The 21,363-nt window shown below is 40.3% G+C and overlaps 1 protein-coding gene across 1 annotated transcript in view; it reads left to right on the top strand.

Annotated features, from left to right (window-relative positions):
- Positions 1–21,363, top strand: part of C8A (complement C8 alpha chain) — a 62,945-nt gene that overhangs the window by 14,985 nt on the left and 26,597 nt on the right. Inside the window, exons 3-7 of the mRNA XM_023186805.2 lie at positions 5,045–5,189; positions 6,166–6,313; positions 11,566–11,755; positions 13,581–13,781; positions 15,789–16,029. Coding sequence (XP_023042573.1) covers positions 5,045–5,189; positions 6,166–6,313; positions 11,566–11,755; positions 13,581–13,781; positions 15,789–16,029 — 925 coding nt within the window. The remainder of the gene's footprint in view (positions 1–5,044; positions 5,190–6,165; positions 6,314–11,565; positions 11,756–13,580; positions 13,782–15,788; positions 16,030–21,363) is intronic.

Raw genomic sequence — 21,363 nt, 5'->3', positions numbered from 1 at the left:
GAGGTGCTCTGTGAATGTTTCTGATGAGTTATTCAAAATTGCATAGCAGTAAGTGGTGGAACACACACAATTTTGACCTAGTTCATTCAACATCAAAGTCTGAAATTTGTTATTCTACCTCACTCATCTCTGAGAAGTGCTGAAGAATTTTAGACTGTTCCTGTTTAAACGTGTTTGATCCCTACATGCTCATTTTGCTCTGACATCCTGTATTAGTTTCTTGAGTCCACTGGAACAAATTCCCACAAACTTGGTAGCTTAAAACAACAGAAATGTATTCTCTTACAGTTCTGAAAGCCAGAGTCTGAAATCAGGGTATCAGCAGAGCCATGCTCCCTCTTAAAGGCGCTAGAAGGGACTCTGTTATTAGGTTGGTGCAAAAGTAATTGTAGTTTTGGCAGTAAGTAACAGCAAAAATCACAATTATTTTTGTAGCAACCTAATATTTGCCTCTTCCAGCTTCTGGTGGCATTGACAATCCTTACCTTGCGGCTGAATCACTGCGATCTCTGCCTCCCTGCTCACGTTGTTGCCTCATCTGTGAGTCTTCTCCTCTGTGTATCTGCCTGTAATCTCTCTCTGCCTTCTTCTTACAAAGACACTGTGATGACACTTAGTGCTATCCAGACAATCCAGGGTAACATCCTCATCTCAAAAACTTTAACGATGTCTGCAATGGCCAGCTTTCTGAATAAGGTAAAATTTACAAGTTCCATAAATTAGGACTCGATATCTTTGTGTGGCCATTATTCAACCTGTTATACATCCTAAATTAAATTTTTCTTATTTATTTCAGTTTAGACAGCAGGTAGCACAAGACAATGACTTGCAGTTTAAATCGGAATAGAATTATTTACTTAGTGACTCAAAAACACATGTGTTTTTAAAGTAATCCTTAAAACAATTAATTCTGTTAATTAAGCGAAAGACCACCCTGGTTTTTTTTTATTAGTGTGTTTCTTCTTCTTCTCAAAATCATCCAAACAAAGATGTACATTTCTGGAAGGAAACATTATCTACCAGTTAGAAAAGAAAATTGTCTTAATGATCCCAACCACAGGCAATAGCATGGAGAAGTCGCTAAGGGAATATTGGCACCAACCTTCCTGCCACGTAAATATCTTCATTATTTGACAGCAACCTAGAAAATAGGGAATCAATGGGAATGAACCTTATGGTTTACACCATCATTCCCAGTATAGGTACTATAAGAAGGATGACAATGGCAATAGTCACCATTTATTAAATAATTTCTATGTCCCAGACAATTGTGCAAATGCCTTAAATAAATTATCTTGTTTGACTTTCACAGCCAACTGTAAATGACAGACATCATCATCCACTTTGTTTAGGTCACCCATTAAGAACATGACAGAGCCTTGATTTAAAACTTGGTCAGTCTGACTCCAAAAAGCTTCTGCGGCTGACCCCCCCACACTACTGCCTCCCGCTGAACCATCCTGGAGCGTAATGAGTGACGTAGTGGTCACTTCAATTCCTTTTGAAGTAGCCCAACAGCTGGATACAAGAATGATGATGACGTTGATAGCTACTTTTACTGAGTGTATATCAGAAACCAGGCAAAGTGATGATTTCTTTGCATGTATTATTATGAATCTTTGCAATGTTCTCAGATATATTTCATTTAAAAATGAGAAAACAGGATCAGAGGTGTTAAGTCGTTGACCCAGTGATGCATATACAGTAGGTGGCAGAGCTGGAATTCTAACTCAGCTCAAAATGGGATTCCCATAGTATACTTAACTTCACAAACTTGTGAAGATTAAATAACATAAGGAATGTAAAATGTTTGGCCAATAGTAGGCGCTCAATACATGGTAGCCACTATCACCATTATCAAATTGGTAGCTACAGGTTTTAAAAATCTAATATAATTTTTAGAGTAATAGAGAAAATTGGCTGCTAATTCAAAGAAGGAGTACTCAAAGGCAAGTACCTACTGCGTCTGATTTCAAATAACGTTGTGTGTTATTTGTTTGGAGAAGCTTAAGCCCTCACTAAACCATATTAAATCTGTTCCTATAAGTCACCATGAAAGCACTGCAGAACAGTGACATGTACCAGATCCCTGTTGCTCATTTAACTGTGAACTCCTCACCCTATAACATGTACAACAGATATGCTAAGGTATCCTTGCACCAGTTTTCAGGCTCAAATTTGCTCTTTTGTCAAAGAAACATAAATGGAGTTTAGAATGACCTAACTGCAATATTCCAAGTATCAATATTTTCTTTCTTTGGACCTTGGATAAATACCTTTACAATTCACTCCCAACCTCATTCTCAATGAAGTGGAATTATAAGCACAACATATTCATAATAAAAAGCTGTAATCAAAATAGATGTCACGTAATGGCAAATAGTCATCTGAGTTGGAGAGCAGTATTCCACGCATAATGTCCTTGTTAGATATTCCATTCTCCTTATGACATTGACTGGATAGCTACTCAGTGCTGGCTGTATTAAAAAGTCTGAGACGCTTTCCTTCAAATAACGTGTAACATTAGTTGATGAGAAAAGAAAAATACAGAAAATATATTTAAGATAATATATCTTCAGTTTCAAGCAGAAAATGGAGACAATAAGATCTATACGAGTTCACAAGAAAGTCAAACCTTTGGGGTATGAATTGTGGGAAAGAGGCTGAACAGTTCTAAAAGATCTCATGGTGGAAAATAGGCTTTAAGCTGTATTTTAAAGGAAGGAAAGATTTGAAAGTGAGATGAGAAGTCATCCTAAGAAGAAAAACCATGAACAAAAGTCTATAGCCAGAAATAAACATAGTATGTTTAGGAACAATGAACAAGATATATTTGGCTGAAGTCATAGTGTCATGTAAGGAAATTACAGAAATGTATTTAACGTGGATAGCAGTTACACTTCAAAGAATGCGAATGACTAAACAGTTCGAAACAGAGGAAGTAACAGATAAACCCCTGTTCTTGGAAGGCACGTCTAGAAATAAACTGACATAAAGAGAGGAAAAAAAAAAGAAAGAAAGAAAATTGACTCTACATTTCCATGCTGATCACTCCTTTATTTGCTGCGCTGAGGGGCAAGACTGTGGGTGAAAAATTAAAATATACTGATATTCTCCAACTGGTCATTAATTACAGTCTCTTCCCACAGAGTTTACAAATCTGTTACTGCTGTTATTAACTGAAAGGCAGGACAGGCCTATGGACAGGTTTGATCTTCACCTCTCCTTGCTACCTTTACCACTTTGCTAATGAGCAGCTAAGGAGACAAAGGTGGGCAAGAAGAGAGGCAAGCTGCACTGCTCCACAAATCACCTGTGGAATCACCTGGAAAGACTGTATGGATTACAATAACAATGTGAAAACCACCTCTGCTTATTGAGCACCGATAATATACCAGAAACAGGGCTGGAGGCTTCTTTACACATTCTCTTTCTCAGAGATCACACAGTCCTTTCAAGGGAAAGTGCCATTACACCCATTTCACACACTGGAAGACAGAAGCTCAGAAAAGGGAAGTGGCTTGCCCATGGGCAGTTGGTAAGAATATCTGGGACCTGAACCCAAGTCCATCTAATCCTCATGTCCATGCTCTGTCAACTTCAGGACACAGGTGAAAGGATATTAGTCATTATAATTAGGGAAGTCATTTAGCTCACCCACCTCATTGCACAGATTTAGAAACTGAGCAACGAAGTACCAGACACTGTTACTTCACACAGCAAGTAAGAAATTGATTGAGGTAGGAAACCCACTTCTTTTGCTGCTCAAATCATTGCTTTCTTACCTACATACTAACATTCTTAAAGGAAGGGGCCTGTGGGTTGAGCCAGGGAGAGAGGCACCAGGAAATACAGGGCTGCACATTTCCTTATTGGCCACTGTGTGGTTGCTATCCGTGCTGCATGTTTTGTATTATTACACATTTTATGTCCTCAGCTAGACTCTAAGTTTCTTGAAGGCAGGAATAGAACCTCATGTTTCTCTGAATATCCTAATGTTCAGCTTCCTCCTTCTACACTAGTGCCTGACACTACACTATACAGAAAACATGATTATGAAACTCTAAAGTCCCAAGATTGGCGTGCATTTTAATTCTTCCTTCTGTCAAGTGTCTATTTATCTGCAGTCAAAGGTGGACCCAGGGACTCAGATGATGCCTTAAGAGCTCTCTTTGTCTCTCTTTGTCTCTCTCTCTCTTGGATGGGTGCTTTCTGCAAAATAGGCAATGCATCTACAATTGTTTCCAACAATTCCAGGAAAAAGAAGCTGTCTCTTTGTAAAAGAAAATGCCCAGAGAGAACTTGATTGGATGGGGTTGAGTTATGTGCCAATCCCTGAAGCAATGATTACAACTAGGCAGATGTGATGATTTGATGGACCAGACCTGGTTCATACCCACACATCACTGTGACTGAGGAGGTGAGGTCATTCCCACCTGAACCATAGGAGATATATCTCAAAGAAAGAGGGGAATTCCAGGACCCGAAGAAATGTTGCAAATAAAAAGCAACAGATGTCTTCTAAACGTGCCTCTTGAGTACCTGACCCTAGATCAAGTGCCAAGCGTACAAAGCCAAATAAGACATGGTCCTCTCTTCCCCACCCCCAATATGCAAATTGCTCACAGTCTGGTGGGAGAGATGGAGAACTACATGGATACTCAATTGCAACTTCATATACCAAGTGCTAGTAGACAGGGAGTGAGCAACCTGCAGAATGTTACTGAAAGATGAATAGAAATTTAACTTCTTCAAGAAGAGGGAACAGAGGTTCTTCCAGTAAGTAGGAAGACCCTAGAAATATCTTGTCCAAGCCTTTCATTTGACGCTTGGAGGCCCTATTCAACATTCTAGTGGGTGATTGTGCCACTTCTGGTGACACACCCCTGTTTACGCACACTCATCCCTCAAAAGACAGCTTTGCAGAAGGCTCTCAATCATTAGATAATTATTTATGTTGAGCTGAGACCTGGCTGCACAAATCTTGGTTGATTGATTGATTGATTAATTGACAAGAATGTTTCTGGTTCAAAATCTGATTTAGTACCGATACCGGAGCCTCTTGCAGCCAAACAAGTTTGGGGGAACCATCTGCAGTGGTGATGTCTGGGATCAAGCCAGCTGCTCCAGTTCTACACCTTGTATAAAGCAAGCACGGTGTGGACAGGATTTCCAGTGTAAGGAGACAGGTGAGTAGCATTCCAGCAGGATAACAGCTGCGCCTCTCAAAAGTGACATGTGAAACACTTCCCCAGGGAGCTTATTAAAATGCATACTCCTGAGCCCTTCCTCTCGAGGTTGCCATTCTGTAGGTTTGGGATGGGTCCCAGGAATCCGCATTTTAAGCCAAGCCAGCAGCCCAAGTAATTTTGATTCAACTTTGTAGGAACATCTGTTGATTCATTTAGAAAAAGATACAATTCATTCATTCATCCACTCACTGAACAAACATTATTGGCCACATATTATGTGCCAGGGAGTAAGCTACCTGCTGTTAATATAAACATGAAAAAAATAATGCACCTTACCTTGATGTACTCCTAGTCTGGAGATGTAGAAGGAGTTAATTACAATACTGTGTGATAGCCATGGGCACATACATGTGCATGGTCTAGTGGGACTTTCTAGCAGGAGGTTCCCAAATCTGCTTTGGGCAGTCTGGGTGGGCTTTAAAATGATAGTTGAGTAGAGACTTGTGAAACAAAATGGAACTTTCTAGGAGAAAGAACGTACAAAAGCATGGGGGTCAGGGACTCCCAATCATCCCAGAATGTTTGCAGCATCAGGGCTTTGGGAAGAGAGGTAGGTGATGGGCAGGTAGGTGATGGGCATGTAGGGTCCAGACTTTGACATTTGGAAGAAGAGGAATGGAGAGCCACTGGAGGATACTGAGCAAGGGATTACATGGGCAGACTGGCATCTTAGAAAGATTACTAGGGCTGCAATATGGAGAATTAGAGAGAGACAGAAACTCAGGCAATGCCCAAGCTGGGGGGCTGCAGGCAGGAGCTCTTGAGGCTGGAAGGAAGGCAGAGGCAGTGAGAACAGAAAGAGGATGGGACAGATGGGAGGTTTATTTCTGAGGCAGAAAGGATTTACTGATTGTGGGTGTGGGTCTGGAGGGATAGGGGAACCCCAGGAGCAGCCACAGTCTCTCCTCTCTAGGTCGCTGCCTGAAACGCCACCTCGTGTGCAATGGAGACCAGGACTGCCTTGATGGCTCTGATGAGGATGACTGTGAAGATGTCAGGGCCATTGACGAAGACTGCAGCCAGTACGAACCAATTCCAGGATCACAGAAGGCAGCCTTGGGGTGAGGGCCTGCCTACTAGCTATTTAGGAGCAGGGAATGATTTGTCTTTAATTGTGAGCATTAGTTTTGAGGACAGAAGGGGGCCATTTTGGAGGGTTCCTCTGGAGTGCATGCTGTGAGCTACTCTCATTGTCCCCAGAGATGGCTTGCCCAGTCCTGCCTATGTGACACTGCCCATGCTATCTCCCCATGTCTCTGCCTGAGAGTCCTCCTCTCTTTTAGTACACCTACCCTACTGCTCATCTCCCTTCCCCCCAATGTTGTTTCTAAGGCCCATTTAAGAAGCCACAGCTTCCATAAGCCTTCCTGATGTTTCAGAAAGATAGCTCTTCTCTGATCTCAGCCCTTTCCTTTCCAATAGCCCTGTTCACAATCTGCTTTGCACTGTAGAGGCTTGCAATCACCGGGGCTAATGGTGTGACACAGTATAAAGAAAATGGGCTCAGGGTGAGACAGAGAGGGGCTTTAACCCCCACTTTCCCATTGCTTACTTAAACCTCTCAGGGAACAGTGTCTTTATCTGTTGAGATGAAATCAGCCTCGATTCTAACTTCTCTTCATTCACCTTATGTTCAGGTTCAGTTCCTTGAATGCATCACACTCTTTCCTTCTGAGCCTTAAGCAATTTGGTTCCTTCTTCCTGGAATATTCTTTCCCAAATTCCTACCTGGGTAACTCCTTATCTAATGTTCTGCACTGAATTGTGTCTCCCCTACACCCACATTTATATATTGAAGCTCTAACTCCTAATGTGACTGAATTAGGAAATAGGGATTTTAAAGAGGTAATTAAGATTAAATGAGGTCATAGGGTAGGACCCTAATTCAAGAGGACTGGTGGCTTTATAAGAAGAGAAAGATATACCAGCGATCTCTCTCTTTCCACACATGCATAGCGAATGAGACATGTAAGGACGCAGCAAAAAGGTGGCTGTCTTTGAGACAGGAAGAGAACCTCCAGCAGAAAGCAACCCTGACAGCACCTTGATCTTGGACTCTTAGCCTCCAGAACCACTAGAAAATAAATTTCGTTTGTGTAGGGCACCTAGTCTATGGTATTTTGTTGTGGCAGCCCCTGCAGACTAGTACACTGAGGTACCATCTCCCCTAGGTAGTCTTTGTAACAGCTCCCTCCCCTGCTCTTGACTTTGCCTAGGTTGACTTAGTCCCCTCCCATGGCTCCCAGAGCCTCCTGCAAGTCTTATTCTCACAGCTCTTGCCCAACAGGGCTGGGGACGTCTGTTGGGGTGTCTATCTGCCCAGGCTAGGGGCTCCTTGTCATCTCTGCTTCTCCAGTACCAGAATAGGGCTTAGCTCAGAGTGACATTCTAGTACTGCCACTCTGTTTTTGCCTAGGGTCTTGTCTCCTAACTTGAAAATAAACTCTTTGAGGGCAGAGGTTGTTTCTGACTCAGCTTTTTCATCTCCTTAGTCCCCGTGTCAGAGCTTGTCCTATAGCCTCTCACTGAATATTGGTTGAATTGAAACAAATCAATATGATCAGCTGGATCTTTACAGATAAGGAAATGAGGAGATGTAGTAACTGTCACAGAGTGACTCAGCCCTGTTGCAGCCCACTCAAGGACAAGTGGGGGTTCCATGGAATGCAGCCCTCATTCATTATGGTTAATTGCTCTGAGATCACAGCCCACCTACTTGATGGAATTGACCTCTGTAAGTGCATGTAGATATACACACATAAAAAGATGAGAAAATTCTGTGTTCTTTCATACCAGCAGTGTTAGTTTGCTGGGGTTGCCATAAAAAAACACCACATCTTGAATGGATTAAACAGCAAAAATTTACTTCCTCACAATTCTGGAGACTAGAAGTCTGAAGTCAGGGTGTCAGCAGAGTGGTTTCTTCTGAGGCCTCTCTCCTTGGCTTGCTGATGGCTGCCCTCTTCCTGTGTCTGCACATGTTCTTCCCTCTGTACATATCTGTGTCCTCATTTCCCCTTCCTATAAGAGCACCACTCACATTGGCTAACAGCCCACCATAATGACCTCATTGTAACTTAATTACCCCTTTAAGGACTCTGCCTCCAAATATACTCACACTCTGAGGCTTTGGGAGTTAGAACTTGAACACATGAATGTTGGGGAGACATAATCCAACCCGTAACATCAATAAAAGGGGATTCCTGTTGATTTCAAAAGTGACTGTAGAATAAACAATAGAAGTGTGAAATATTGACATGTTGAAATGAAAAATAATCCCTTCCTTATTGGCAGACCATGGATCTTCTCCCACGTGATTTAACTAGAAACATTTCAAATACACTTTCTGAACAGTGTGCTTCACCCACACTGAACAGTGTGCTTCACCCATACCACACTGAAACTAGTAAAATGGTCCTGCTCCACTCCAACCACTGATGTTTGATGGTTCTTCTAGTTATCTCAGATCTCAGAGGCCTTTCATGCTCTTATTTTTTTCTAATTCATTTCCCAGATTAAAATGTTTACTTATTGTTAGAGAAGTAATACCTGTTTGAAATAAAAACTGAGAGTTTTCTTCCATCCTCTCTTGCCTGCACTCCATCCAACAGCCCTCTCTCCGTTCCCTCCCTAGAGCTGACCCATGTTAACAGCTTGGTGAAGATACTTCCAGATTACGTAAAAAATGCATTGACAATATGCATTACATAGAAAATATACCCATGTGTACTGGGCATTCTAGACACAGGTATATTTTACATAAGTATGATTATGCTATACATATTGTCTGTAACTTGCATGTTTTTACTTAATAGTACGGTTTTAAGATTTCCCCCAAAATTTCTATCTCTTTTTAATAAGCATCATATTCTTCTATAACATAGTCAGCAAACTATGGCCTGAAGGCCCAATTCAGCCTGCTGTTCTTACAAATAAAGTTTTATTGGAACACAGATTTCACCCTGCGATAACAGAGTTGAGTAGTTGCAACACAGCCTTGTGACCTGCAAAGCTTAAAACATTTACTATCTGGTCCTTTATTAAAAAAAGAATTTCCAACTCCTCATCTATAGTATAATTATGTAATAATTTATTTGACTACTTCCTATTGAAAGATAATTAGATTCTTTCCCATATTTTTCTAGTACAAACAATGCGCTGTGGACATTCTTGTACATGTAGTTTTGTACACATGTGTGATTATTTCTGCACAGTAGATTTCCAAAAGGTAGAACTTCTTTGACTACACCTTTCCCTTTTAACTGGAGCTTTCACAACCAGCTTTTCCAAATATATATAGGCTTCATGCTTAGAGATTATAGTATACTCTTAGGGAATACTGTTTCTTTGAGTTTTTTTTTCGGTCTGTTAAGAGGCTATATTTATAAGCTACAGGCAGAAACATGTTCAATGGTCAGGAAGATAGAAATTTCAGGGCAAGTAGAGGGAAAGGAACCCAGATTTTACTATCAACAAAATCTAGGAAAAAAATCCAGCTATGACTAGAGGCAAGTTATTTAATTTTTCTGATCTTCAATTTCTGCATTTGCAAAGTTGTCATGAGGTTGAAAGCTAATATATGCTAAATATCTACTACAGTATGTATTCAATTTATTGTAGCTATTATTGCATCACTTACACTAATATGAAGAAAGAGAAGGAGAAAGAAAGAGAAAAAGGAAGTTAACATACATTGAATTTCTACAATCTGCCAGGTGCTCTATAATTATCCACTTATTCCTTTGAGGTGGATTTTATTCACAATTTATCCCCTGCTCCTTTCCTGCCTTGTGCCTTTTCACTGAGGCCGTAAACAATCATGATGATCGCTATGCTACAGGTAGTCACTGCATGCCTTGGGAACACAGAGGAGGAAACAGCAGTCTGTCCAGAGCATTCAAAGAAGGCTGTTGACAGAAGGCAACATTTGAGTTAGCTCTTTAAATAGGAATTTGAGAGACGAAAAACAAGCAATAACTATATTGTCTGTAACATAAGAGGCTTTGATTGTCAGGTCTTAGAACTCTTAGCCAACTCTACTGTTTTTGTTCTGTTAACTTTCCCTTTTTAGAAAATTTAAGTTGTATTTCATCTGCTTGACATTATTTTACCTGAATATGGTAAAACCATCCATATCCTAAAACATGGAACCTGGGCTGATGATTTTTAAATACTGTAGAAAGGGAAGTATGGAGAAATATTTCTGGAAGAGTATTGGGCTAGGGAAAAGTAAGTATAATTTGTTGAATGCTTAATATGTACTTTACTGCTGTTTTAGTTTCATACTTTCAGCTTCACAAAAACCATGAGAGGTAGGTATTATTATGTCCATTCTTTAAATGAGGAAAATGAAATGCAGAGAGCTTCTAGACTGTGTTCAAAGTCACACAGTTAGTAAGTGGCAAAGCTGGAAATTAAACAGGAGTCTCCCTGACTTTTAAACTGTGCACCTTCCAACATCCCATGCTGCCTCAAAGCTAATGGCCTTTCTGAGGATTAGATTCTCGACCTTAGCATTATGAATTGCATCCAATATTTCAAAGTTACTTTTTTTTTTATCAGCAGAGCTATTATACTAACAGTTATACTTAATACTAACAATTACCACAACAGCAACCTTTAGTCAGTCCTTGATGTATATGCTGAGCACAATTATGATTTCTCTACATGTTTCAACTCATTTAACTCTATGAGGGCAGTAGTATTTAAGAACTGCTTTTTACAAATGACTAAACTGAGGCACAGAGAGGCTAAATGATATGCCTGAGGTCACACAGCTAGATGTGGCAGAGATGGGAAATGAGCCCAGACTGTCTGGCTGCTGCCCTTGGATTCCTGATAATTGCATATATTCTTCTCTAACTTATTCAGCAAATATTTAGGGCTGCTTATGTGGCAATATGATTCTAGACGCTAAATAGGACTGTCTAGATGATCTACATAAAGGAAAACTGAAGGCTCAGGCCAGCCCATTTAGTCTCCAAGTGTTACCTAAAGTGGCCCATAAGCTACTTGGAGGAAACCCAGGGCTCCACAGAACATAGGTTGAGAAACTATTACTTGAACCAGCTACAACATCTTTCAGAAGATGACATTATATGCCACCTTGCCTTTCTAATTCTCTCTCCTAAAAGCTGCTTTTGCATTTTAATTTCCAACTTTTATTTTAAGTTCAGGGGTACATATGCAGGATGTACAGGTTTGTTACACAGGAAAACATGTGCCATGGTGGTTTAATACACGGATCATCCCATCACCCAGGTATAAAACCCAGCATCCACTAGCTATTTAGAAGCTGCTTTGTTCAATGTAGGTACAATATCCTGACCCAGGAAGATGCTCAGAGTGTGTACGATGCCACTTACTATGGGGGCCAGTGTGAGACGGTGTACAATGGGGAATGGAGGGAGCTTCGATATGACCCCACGTGTGAACGTATTTACTATGGAGATGATGAGAAATACTTTCGGAAACCCTACAACTTCCTGAAGTACCACTTTGAAGTAAGTCTGAACAGGGAAGCTTTCAGGCCACTGTGGTGTAGGTGGCAGAGAGGCAGAGGCCTATTGGTGGAGATTGCTTGCTCTGGAAGCTTTTGTTTTCTAGAGTTTGCTGGTGGCTGAAGTCTCCTTCATACCCATCCCCACACATACTTAGTGTTGAAGGGTGCTGAGAGGCAGATCATAAATGTGGCTACCTACCTGTTAAATCTTGGCTCCATTCCAAAATCAGTAAAATAGATCTGAGGCCCTATTCTCTGGGCTGCCAATCAGAAGACCTATTTCCAAGTTGTGGCTCTGTTAGACTATATACAAGACTGTTAGCAGCTAACCCACTGCCTCCTTGGGCCCAGTTTTCTAATCTGTAGAGTATGGGTCAGGACAAGGTGTAGATGAGCAGGATCTGAGACCTATGCTTTTGTTTCACCAAGGGCATCTCACACTGATCATTTTCATGTCTTGGCTCTTTGTATGTGATTTTGTGTGAAGCAAAGGTTCTTCTGTATAAAAATGCTTGCAAATTGCTGACAATCACTAAGACTCTCTCCATCTCTACAATTTGGTGGTCTCTTGGTCACTTAGAGCTCATGATCAGTCAAGAGCCTACTCGTGGCCATTAATTTTCTTACCCCTCATCCTTTGGGTGAAACATCATTGAATTTTTAACATGTGTCAGATCTTCTACTTTCACACAAATTGTACTATTTAACCCTCACAACACAATGGGATAGATATTATCATTGCCTCATTTTAGATATTGAGAAAAAGAAACACAAAGGGAGAAAGTGTCAGTATCAAACTCCATTGCAGTTGGTAGCAGAGAAAAGACCCAAACCTAGATCTGTCTGAACTGAGTCCAGGCTGCACAACATTTAGGGGAGGAGATAGATTATTCACGTTCTAGAGAGAGATAGTAGGATCCTAGGATTCTGAACAAAATACTGACAGAAAATAAGGCCAAGCTTATAGGGTCTGTTTTTAAGAAGTTTGTTCCCCCAACCCCACTCCAACCTCTACTCTCTATCAGACCAATGGTAAACCAATGTGGAAGACATAAACCACACCATGTTCCTAATCTCGAGGAAGGTCTTGGGCCTATGTATCAGCAAGATGGACTAAGTGCTTTGGGAACAAAGAATTCTCAAATCTCAGCAGCTGAAGCAACAACGCCTTGCTTATGCTGCTTGTCCACCCTAAGGTAGAAAGGAAACTGACCATCACAGACACTCAGGGACTCAAGGTAATGGAGGCTCCATTTCAACATATGCTCTCATGATTGCAGAGCAAACTACTCACAGGCTCCTAAGGCTTACTTCATTGACTCAAACAAGGCCAAGCCCAAGCCTCAGTTCAAGTCAGCAGAGAAATGAAATCCTGTATACCACTGCCTAAGACAATCATAATCTGCAGGTTTCCTTTGCTTCTTTCCTCCCAGGCTCCTGCCCATATGTGGCTTTCTGTATCTCACTATTGCAAAGACAAGCAGCCAGGCTTCTCTCCTGGAAGGATAAGCTAGCCAGAAAGAAATCCATGCTCAGAGCAATATAGCATTTGATCAGAATCATCTGCGTGTGTGCGTGTGTGTGTGTGTGTGTGTGCAAGCACATGTGGTGTATAAATGTTTTATCAGTACCACTAAACACTAACAATGCTGTGTTTTCTATATTTTAATAAGTATCTGTCTAATGACTGGATTGCCTTATAAAATAATTGCCTACCGTAATCTAAAATTTTAGGTATTTTACCAAGCAAAGATTTAAGTATTAAATATGAATTGAGAAATGGCTGTATGTGCACAAAGCTAACATCTATTCATTTTTTTTTTCAGGCCCTGGCAGATACTGGAATCTCCTCAGAGTTGTATGATAATGCAAATGACCTTCTTTCTAAAGTTAGAAAAGACAAGTCTGACTCATTTGGAGTGACCATCGGTGTAGGCCCGGCCAGCAGCCCTTTAATGGTGGGTGTAGGTGTGTTCAAGTCAGAAGATGCTTCATTCTTGAAAGAATTAAACAAGTATAATGAGAAGGTATTCAAACATAATGTCTGTGTCTCACAGTATTTCATAATATACACTGAACACGTATTACCTTAATTGCATTAAAAAGTACAGTAGTAATTGAACCTTAATTTGCTTGTGTAATTGGAAATGTCTGATCAGTGGTAATCAGGTTTGTTTTTCTTATTACGCTTTTGCACACAGAATCATCACAAAGGGAATAAAATTGAATGATAAGACTAGGATTCTTATCACTTTGCCCCCCCCTTCCTTTTTTGTGGTTACCTGGAGCATATAGGGAAATGTGTAGAATGGTAATGTTTTAAGAGAAACAGTTGGACCCTCTAAATTTCGCTTGGAAGAATTGTAAAGCAAGCTTTGCTTTTCCAAAAAGATAGAAGGGCGGGTATGCCAGAGAAAAAAATTTTCATTTTTCCAGCAAACCTTCACCATTAAGTGCCTATCATCCTGAGGGGTCAAGAAACGCTTCCTTGAGGAAAGAACATTCATCTAAGCTTAGATTTAAAGATCAGTACAAATTGTCCAGAAAAAGGGAGACAGAAGTTGGCAAAAGGATGCTGTAGACATGGAAATCAGCATGTGCGAGGGACTGGAGATGAGGAAGCCACACAAAAACTTGGGATTGAAAGTACTTCAGCCAGCTGAAACACAGGGTGGGAAAGGAAAACAGGGAGTGGTGAGGTTGGAGAGGTAATCAGGTGGCCAGGGGAATATTTATTGAATTAATTAGAAGCTTACTAAAATTCTCAATAGCATTAATACCAAGACTATGGATCCAGTTGGGGTTCAAAAATTGTCTTGAATGATGAAAATATAGTTATAAAAATTAACTTACTCAGCACACATAAACTGAGTCCTAGAGCTTTGCCAAAGAATGAGCTATTGAACTGAAGGTAAAGTCCTATATTGTTCTAAGGGTTATCTGTAGCATGTTAATATGGACTTTTCTAAAAGCATGTGGACTCCTCAAACTTCCATCATCACTTTGAATCAAGGTTTCTATTGCCTGAAAGTAAAGCCCATAGATGGCCATCTTCCTGTAAAACCAATCCAAAATTCTTCCAGTGCTATCTCTTATTTTTTTATATAAGGACCCTGCTTTTCTTTATTACTTAGTTCAAGATTACTATTGGAATATGAACTCCAGGGAGGCAGGAGCCTATCTCATTCAAGATTATGTCCTCTGCACCTAGTGTAATACATGCTGCTATAGGCATTGTAGATCTTTGCTCAATAACTTCAATTGAATGACATTTCAGCATGTCATTAAAGATATCTTAAACACAATTTTTAATGGATATTTAATATTAGCATAGGAAGTTTCACAATGCAATGCTTTGATTAGCACTGGGAGAAGTGTGGGGGTGGGAATGGATTGGGCAAAGAACAGAAGGGTGAAGCACAATGAAGAAACCATTGTAGTAGCTCACCCAGGTGAGAGATGATGAGAACTTGACCTAGGCAGGGGCAGTGGGAACAGAGATGGAGGTGTGGGGGAAGTCTGGCATACATTGGTACCAAGTATGTGCTTGTGAAATATGGTAGTACTCCATCACATGTATTTGTGTTCATATGTGTGTTTATATATATGTATTTCTTACAGCTACTAAAAGCTGACTTTTTGCATTATTTCTATTTATTTATTTTATTTTATTTTATTTTATTTTTTTGAGATGGAGTTTTGCTCTGTCGCCAGCCTGGAGCGATCTCAGCTCACTGCAACCTCTGACTCCCTGGTTCAAGCGATTCTCCTGCCTCAGCCTCCCGAGTAGCTGGGATTACAGGCATGCACCACCATGCCCAGCTAATTTTTGTATTTTTAGTGGAGACGGGGTTTCACCATGTTGGCCAGGATGGTCTAAATCTCCCGACCTCATGATCCGCCAGCTTTGGCCTCCTGAAGTGCTAGGATTACAGGCATGAGCCATCGCGCCCAGCAACCTTTTACATTATTTCTAATGGTAACATATATGCTCTATTTTTTCCTTTGCTTTATTCAATGGCGGTTGTTGGCAGAAATTCATTTTCATGAGAATCTTCACAAAGGTGCAGACTGCCCATTTTAAGATGAGGAGGGACAACATTATGCTGGACGAAGGAATGCTGCAGTCATTAATGGAGCTTCCAGATCAGTACAATTACGGCATGTATGCCAAGTTCATCAATGACTATGGCACCCATTACATCACATCTGGATCCATGGGTGGCACTTATGAATATATCCTGGTGATTGACAAAGCAAAAATGGAATCTCTTGGTAAGTAAAGCAGCTCTATGTACACGGTAGTCAACACAGACACCAAGTCATGATTTGAAGTTTTCTAAGCACTGACTATGAGCCATGGGAGATCTCATTTAGTTTTTAGGACAACTCTATAGGATAGAATAAGTATTATTATTCCCAGGGAACTGAGATCCAGAAGCGTGAGACTTGCTAATAAGCACCACAAACAGGATTTGAGCTCAGACTTGTCTAGCCTCCAAAACTATATGCTTCCTATTGTATCATAGTTACTTTTATTAAAAAAAAAAATGGGGGCATTTTGTTAATTAAAATGTGAAAACTTGTTTTAAATGTAGTATTATTGGTTAATGGAACTACCACACAGTCAGTCAGTGAAGCTAGAAACTTAGATTCATCTCAGACTCCTCCTTCTCCTTCACTCCGGTAGATCTCTAAAGTGCTTCAGTTCTCTCTCATTCTTCCGCTGTCCTCCATCTCCACTCCTGCTGAGGTAAGCTGGGGCCCCATCTTTCACTTGTTACTGCATCAGCTCCTAAATGGTCTCTGGCGGCGGGCTCACCCCTTCCAACCTATTCTTGATAATTGCCACCAGATGAATCTTTCTACTTCACAGATCTGATTATATCTCTTCCTTGCTTAACATCTTGAATGGCTAAGAATAAAGACTATTAGCATCGACCACATTAATGACATTACTCCAACCTAGGAGAACAGTGGTTCTCAAAGTGTGGGCCCCAGCCGTCAGAATAGCATCACCTGGGAACTTGTTAGAGATGTAAATTCTCAGGTCGCCATCCCAAATCTAACTAAATAAAAAACTGGGAATGGGTCCAGCTGTCTGTGTTTTAACAAGTTCGCCAGGTGATTCTGATGCTACTACAGTTTGAGAACCACTGACCTATTCAATGAGTGACAGGAAGGATGGGAGATCTATCCATATTGCAAAGCCAAGTTCAAATTCCCAGCTTTAAGAAGTTTCCTTGACTGCACCAGGCCAGGCTGGCTACTCCTCTTCTTCAACACATACATAAAATTCCACACTGGGAAGTCTTTAAAAAATAATTTTCCAGTAATGGGACTCCTGGGTCAAATGGTATTTCTGGTTCTAGATCCTTGAGGAATTGCCACACTATTTTCCACAATGGTTGAACTAATTTACACTCCCACCAACAGTGTAAAAGCATTCTTGTTTCTCCACATCCTCTCCGGCATTGGTTGTTTCTTGAGTTTTTAATGATCGCCATTCTAACTGGCATGAGATGGTATCTCATTGTGGTTTTGATTTGCATTTCTCTAATGACCAGTGATGATGAGCTTTTTTTCATATGAGTGTTGGCCACATAAATGTCTTCTTTTGAGAAGTGTCTGCTCATTTTCTTTGCTCACTTTCTGATGAGATTGTCTTTTTCTTGTAAATTCGTTTAAGTTCCTTGCAGATTCTGGATATTAGCCCTTTGTCAGATGATTGCAAAATTTTTCTCCCATCCAAAGGATTATAAATCATTCTACTATAAAGACAGATGCACAAGTATGTTTACTGCAACATTATTCACAATAACAAAGACTTGTAACCAAACCAAATGCCCATCAATAATAGACTGGATAAAGAAAATGTGGCACATATACCCCATGGAATACTATGCTGCCATAAAAAAGGATGAGTTCATGTCCTTTGCAGGGACATGGATGAAACTGGAAACCATCATTCTCAGCAAACTAACACAGGAACAGAAAACTAAACACCACATGTTCTCACTCTCAAGTGGGAGTTGAACAATGACAATACATTAATACAGGGAGGGGAATATCACACACCAGGGCCTGTCGGGGGTGGGGGGCTGGGGGAGGGATAGCGTTAGGAGAAATACCTGATGTAGATGACACGTTGATAGGTGCAGCAAACCACCATGGCACGTGTATGCCTGTGTAACAAACCTGCACATTCTGCACATGTATCCCAGAACTTAAAGTATAAAAAAAATTTTCCAAATGTTAGTATTATCTTCCTTATCCAGATAGCAAGATATTTGAAACCAAGTATCATGCCTGCCACTTTTCCATCTCTTTAACATTCAACATAGGGTTTAATACATAGTTAGTGTTCAAAACAAGACAGGAAGTTTGAGATGAAGTATTAATTTAGATTCCTGGCTAGAGTCATTCATTAATTCATCCATCTACATGTTCATTTAAAAAAATAATGCAACTGCTCTGTTGAGTATCCATTATGTGTTTGTGCTAGGGATATGATGATGAACAAATCTAAATACGGTTCCTACCCTCTTGCATTACAGTATTTTTCAAACTACATGTTGCAAGCCAATTGTAGTTCTCAAAATCAATGTATATGGATCACAAGAAAAGTTGTGAACTACAACAAAGGACAGAATAGAAAATATCATAGTGGATTATAGGCACTAAAGATAAATTATTACTTCAAGAAATCTTTTCCAGTTAAATAAAAACATGCACATTTGTATCGTATCATGATGCAAAATAAGTAGCCTACAATGGATGTAAAATATGTCAAATGTAAAATAAGCATTTAAAAACTTTACTCAAGTGGGTCTTTTAAGAATCATTCAAAAACATGAGGGAGGAAAAAAGAGTTAACATTTGTTGAGCACCTACTAGGCTTCAGGAGCTATTTTACATATTCTCATTTAATTTTCTTGACACCACTTAGAGATTGGTGTTATCCAAGTTTTAGCTACATAAATTCTGTGGCTCATCAGAGAGGCTAATTACTTAGTCCAGGCCTGCCAGAATCTGGGGTCAGAGCCCTGGGCCTCTGGTCTTCCACCATGTGGTTGTGGTATAGCCTTTCATTTGGGCTCCTGTCTTTGGGGCTGGATTGCTAATTAATTGCCTGGGGTATCTGGTGGCCCCTCCTCTTTAAAATCTGTGAGGCTGAAATGGGCTTCCAATGTGGTTAATATTCAAAAGGAGCCCACCGACAAATTGTCCCAGGGATAATTACCTCAGCTCTGTTTATAGAAAACCATATGTCGATAATAGCACAATTTGCTATTTGTGAAGAGCTGATTTTCTATAAATCCGGAAAGTTAGTGTTGCTTTTCTATAAATATGGAAATGTGCTAATCATCACCTCATCTGCTGGAGACCGCTAATAAATCAGAATGTCATTTACATATTAACCTACAAAGAACAAAAATATCTACCTTCTTTCCCTTTGACAAACAGAATCACACACACCCTTTCTCCATTTTGATGTTTGCTATATTGGGTTGGTGCAAAAGTAATTGACGTTTTTGCCATTAGAAACTGCAACTTTTGCCTCAATCTAATAGCTTTCTCTCCGTCTTATTCTCTTTCCCTCTGTCTCATTCCCTTTCTTTCTAGGTACTTTTCTCTCTCCCTTTTCTCTTTCCTCTTTGTCACTGTCTTTTTCTCTCTCTATGTATCTTTGATCTACATGCTGTTAATGTATATTCTATTAAGTGGTTGTTTCTAAGAGACATCCTGTGTGGTGAACATTCATGTCTGCAAAGGCCTGAGCTTGGCATGGAATGATTTAAGTGAACATTCTCATTGGTTTGCTCTGGGGGAATCTTTTGTCCTTGGGTTTGCTCAGATCCTCTCTGGGTTCATCCCAGAGGATACACGAAGCTGTTTTCTTCTAATGTACCCTTTAGATCAAATGACAGCATGAAACCATGCATCAAAAATCAAGGGAAGTCTTGGATGTTAGGGAGGTGATGTTAGACTTCAATGAGATCCTAACATTTCCTCAAGGGCTGTGACTGACAGCTTTCTACCTTCTGCAGGTATCAGTACAGTTTGGGGCTTAAATTTCTGGATTTAGATTTTGTTTCCCTCCTTCATTCCTTCTTTGGAGCTCTCATTATTTGTCTTTGTATCAAGGTATATAGAAGAGAAATAGTGTATTCCGCATTCTGACTTCTCTGGTTACAGAGCTGCCAATATATGTTGGACAGGTCAAGTACTTCAATGCCATTGTTCTGTTCAGTTGGATGTTCCTGGCCTCCTTTGCACATGCTGTTCTCTCATGCCCCAATGCTCTCTTCCCTGTCTTGCCAACCTGATAAACTTCAACTCATCCTTCTGAACCTTGTAGGGGCATCCCCTACCTCTGTGAAACCTGCTCTGATATTGCTCCACCCCTTCTCCCATAGTTTCATTTGTTTATGCATTCATTCATTCAGCCATGTCCATTGAGTTTGTATCATGTGTGAAAAGAACAAAATCAGTATGGTCCCTGTTCTTGCAAAGCTTACGATCCAGTGGAGGAAACAAAATAAACAGCCAAAGTCCAAATATCATCGTTGGTCCTCTTTTACTTCCTGGCCGCATCAGCAACATAAGTTGACTTTACTTCTAAAGCATATGCATCACCTGTTCTCCCTCTATTACTGTCTCACTTGTCCAAGCCACTGTTGTCTCTCACCTGGATACTGCAAGAGTATGGTGGTCTCTTATTCTCTTTCTTTGTTGTTGTTGTTGTTGTTACAGGGGTTGTGTAATTGTTGTTCCTGTAACTCTCTGGCACTCCAAGCTTACTTCAGTCTAGAGTCTTTGTATTAGCGGTCTTCTTTGCCAGAACCATCTTTTCCTCTGATGTTTGTATAGCAGTATTCTTATCAGTTGGATCTCCTTAAGTGTCACCTTTTCAGAGAGACCTTTCCTGACCATGTAGTTAAGTTTCTCTTTGTTATATCACCCTATTTTAATTATCATCAAATCAGTAGCCCCCATGCTCATAGACTTATTTGTTTATTGTCAATCTCCTCTTTCTAGAATGTTCGTTCCAATCTTTTTTGCTTATTGTTGCATATTCATTTCCTAGACTATAGTAGGGACTTAATAACTTGTAAATTAATTGATCAATATGTAATTGCAAATTGTGATAAAAACCATGTAGAAAATGAACGGGTTGTAAAAATAGAGACTAACTTCAGGGGGTGAGGGAGGATATTCACTTAGTTTGGGATGATCTGGGAAAGTCTCTTTGAGGAAGTGAAATCCAAACTGAGATGAGATCCAAAGGATAAGGAAATGCGAAAGACAAGGGTGAAGGCATTCAGGGTGAGTGGACAGCTTATACAAAGGCCCTGCCTGAGGAAAGAGCACGGCGTGTTTGTGAAGGGAAAGAAGGCATGTGTGACAGAAGCCTTGGAATAGGGGAATAATAGCAGAAACTGAGGTTGGAAGAAGCCAAGAGGCGTCAGAGAGTCTTTCTGTCCATAGTAAGAAGTATGGACTACATTTGCAGTGGCAGAGAAACTACTGCAGGGTCATCAACAGGGCAGTGCTTGGTCTAATCAATGGGTAGCAGATCATTCTACTGCCATGTAGAACACAGAT

The sequence above is a fragment of the Piliocolobus tephrosceles genome, chromosome 1 (assembly GCF_002776525.5).
Source record: "Piliocolobus tephrosceles isolate RC106 chromosome 1, ASM277652v3, whole genome shotgun sequence".
In the NCBI taxonomy this organism is placed as follows: Eukaryota; Metazoa; Chordata; class Mammalia; order Primates; family Cercopithecidae; genus Piliocolobus; species Piliocolobus tephrosceles.
This window is presented reverse-complemented; position numbering and strand designations above follow the sequence as displayed.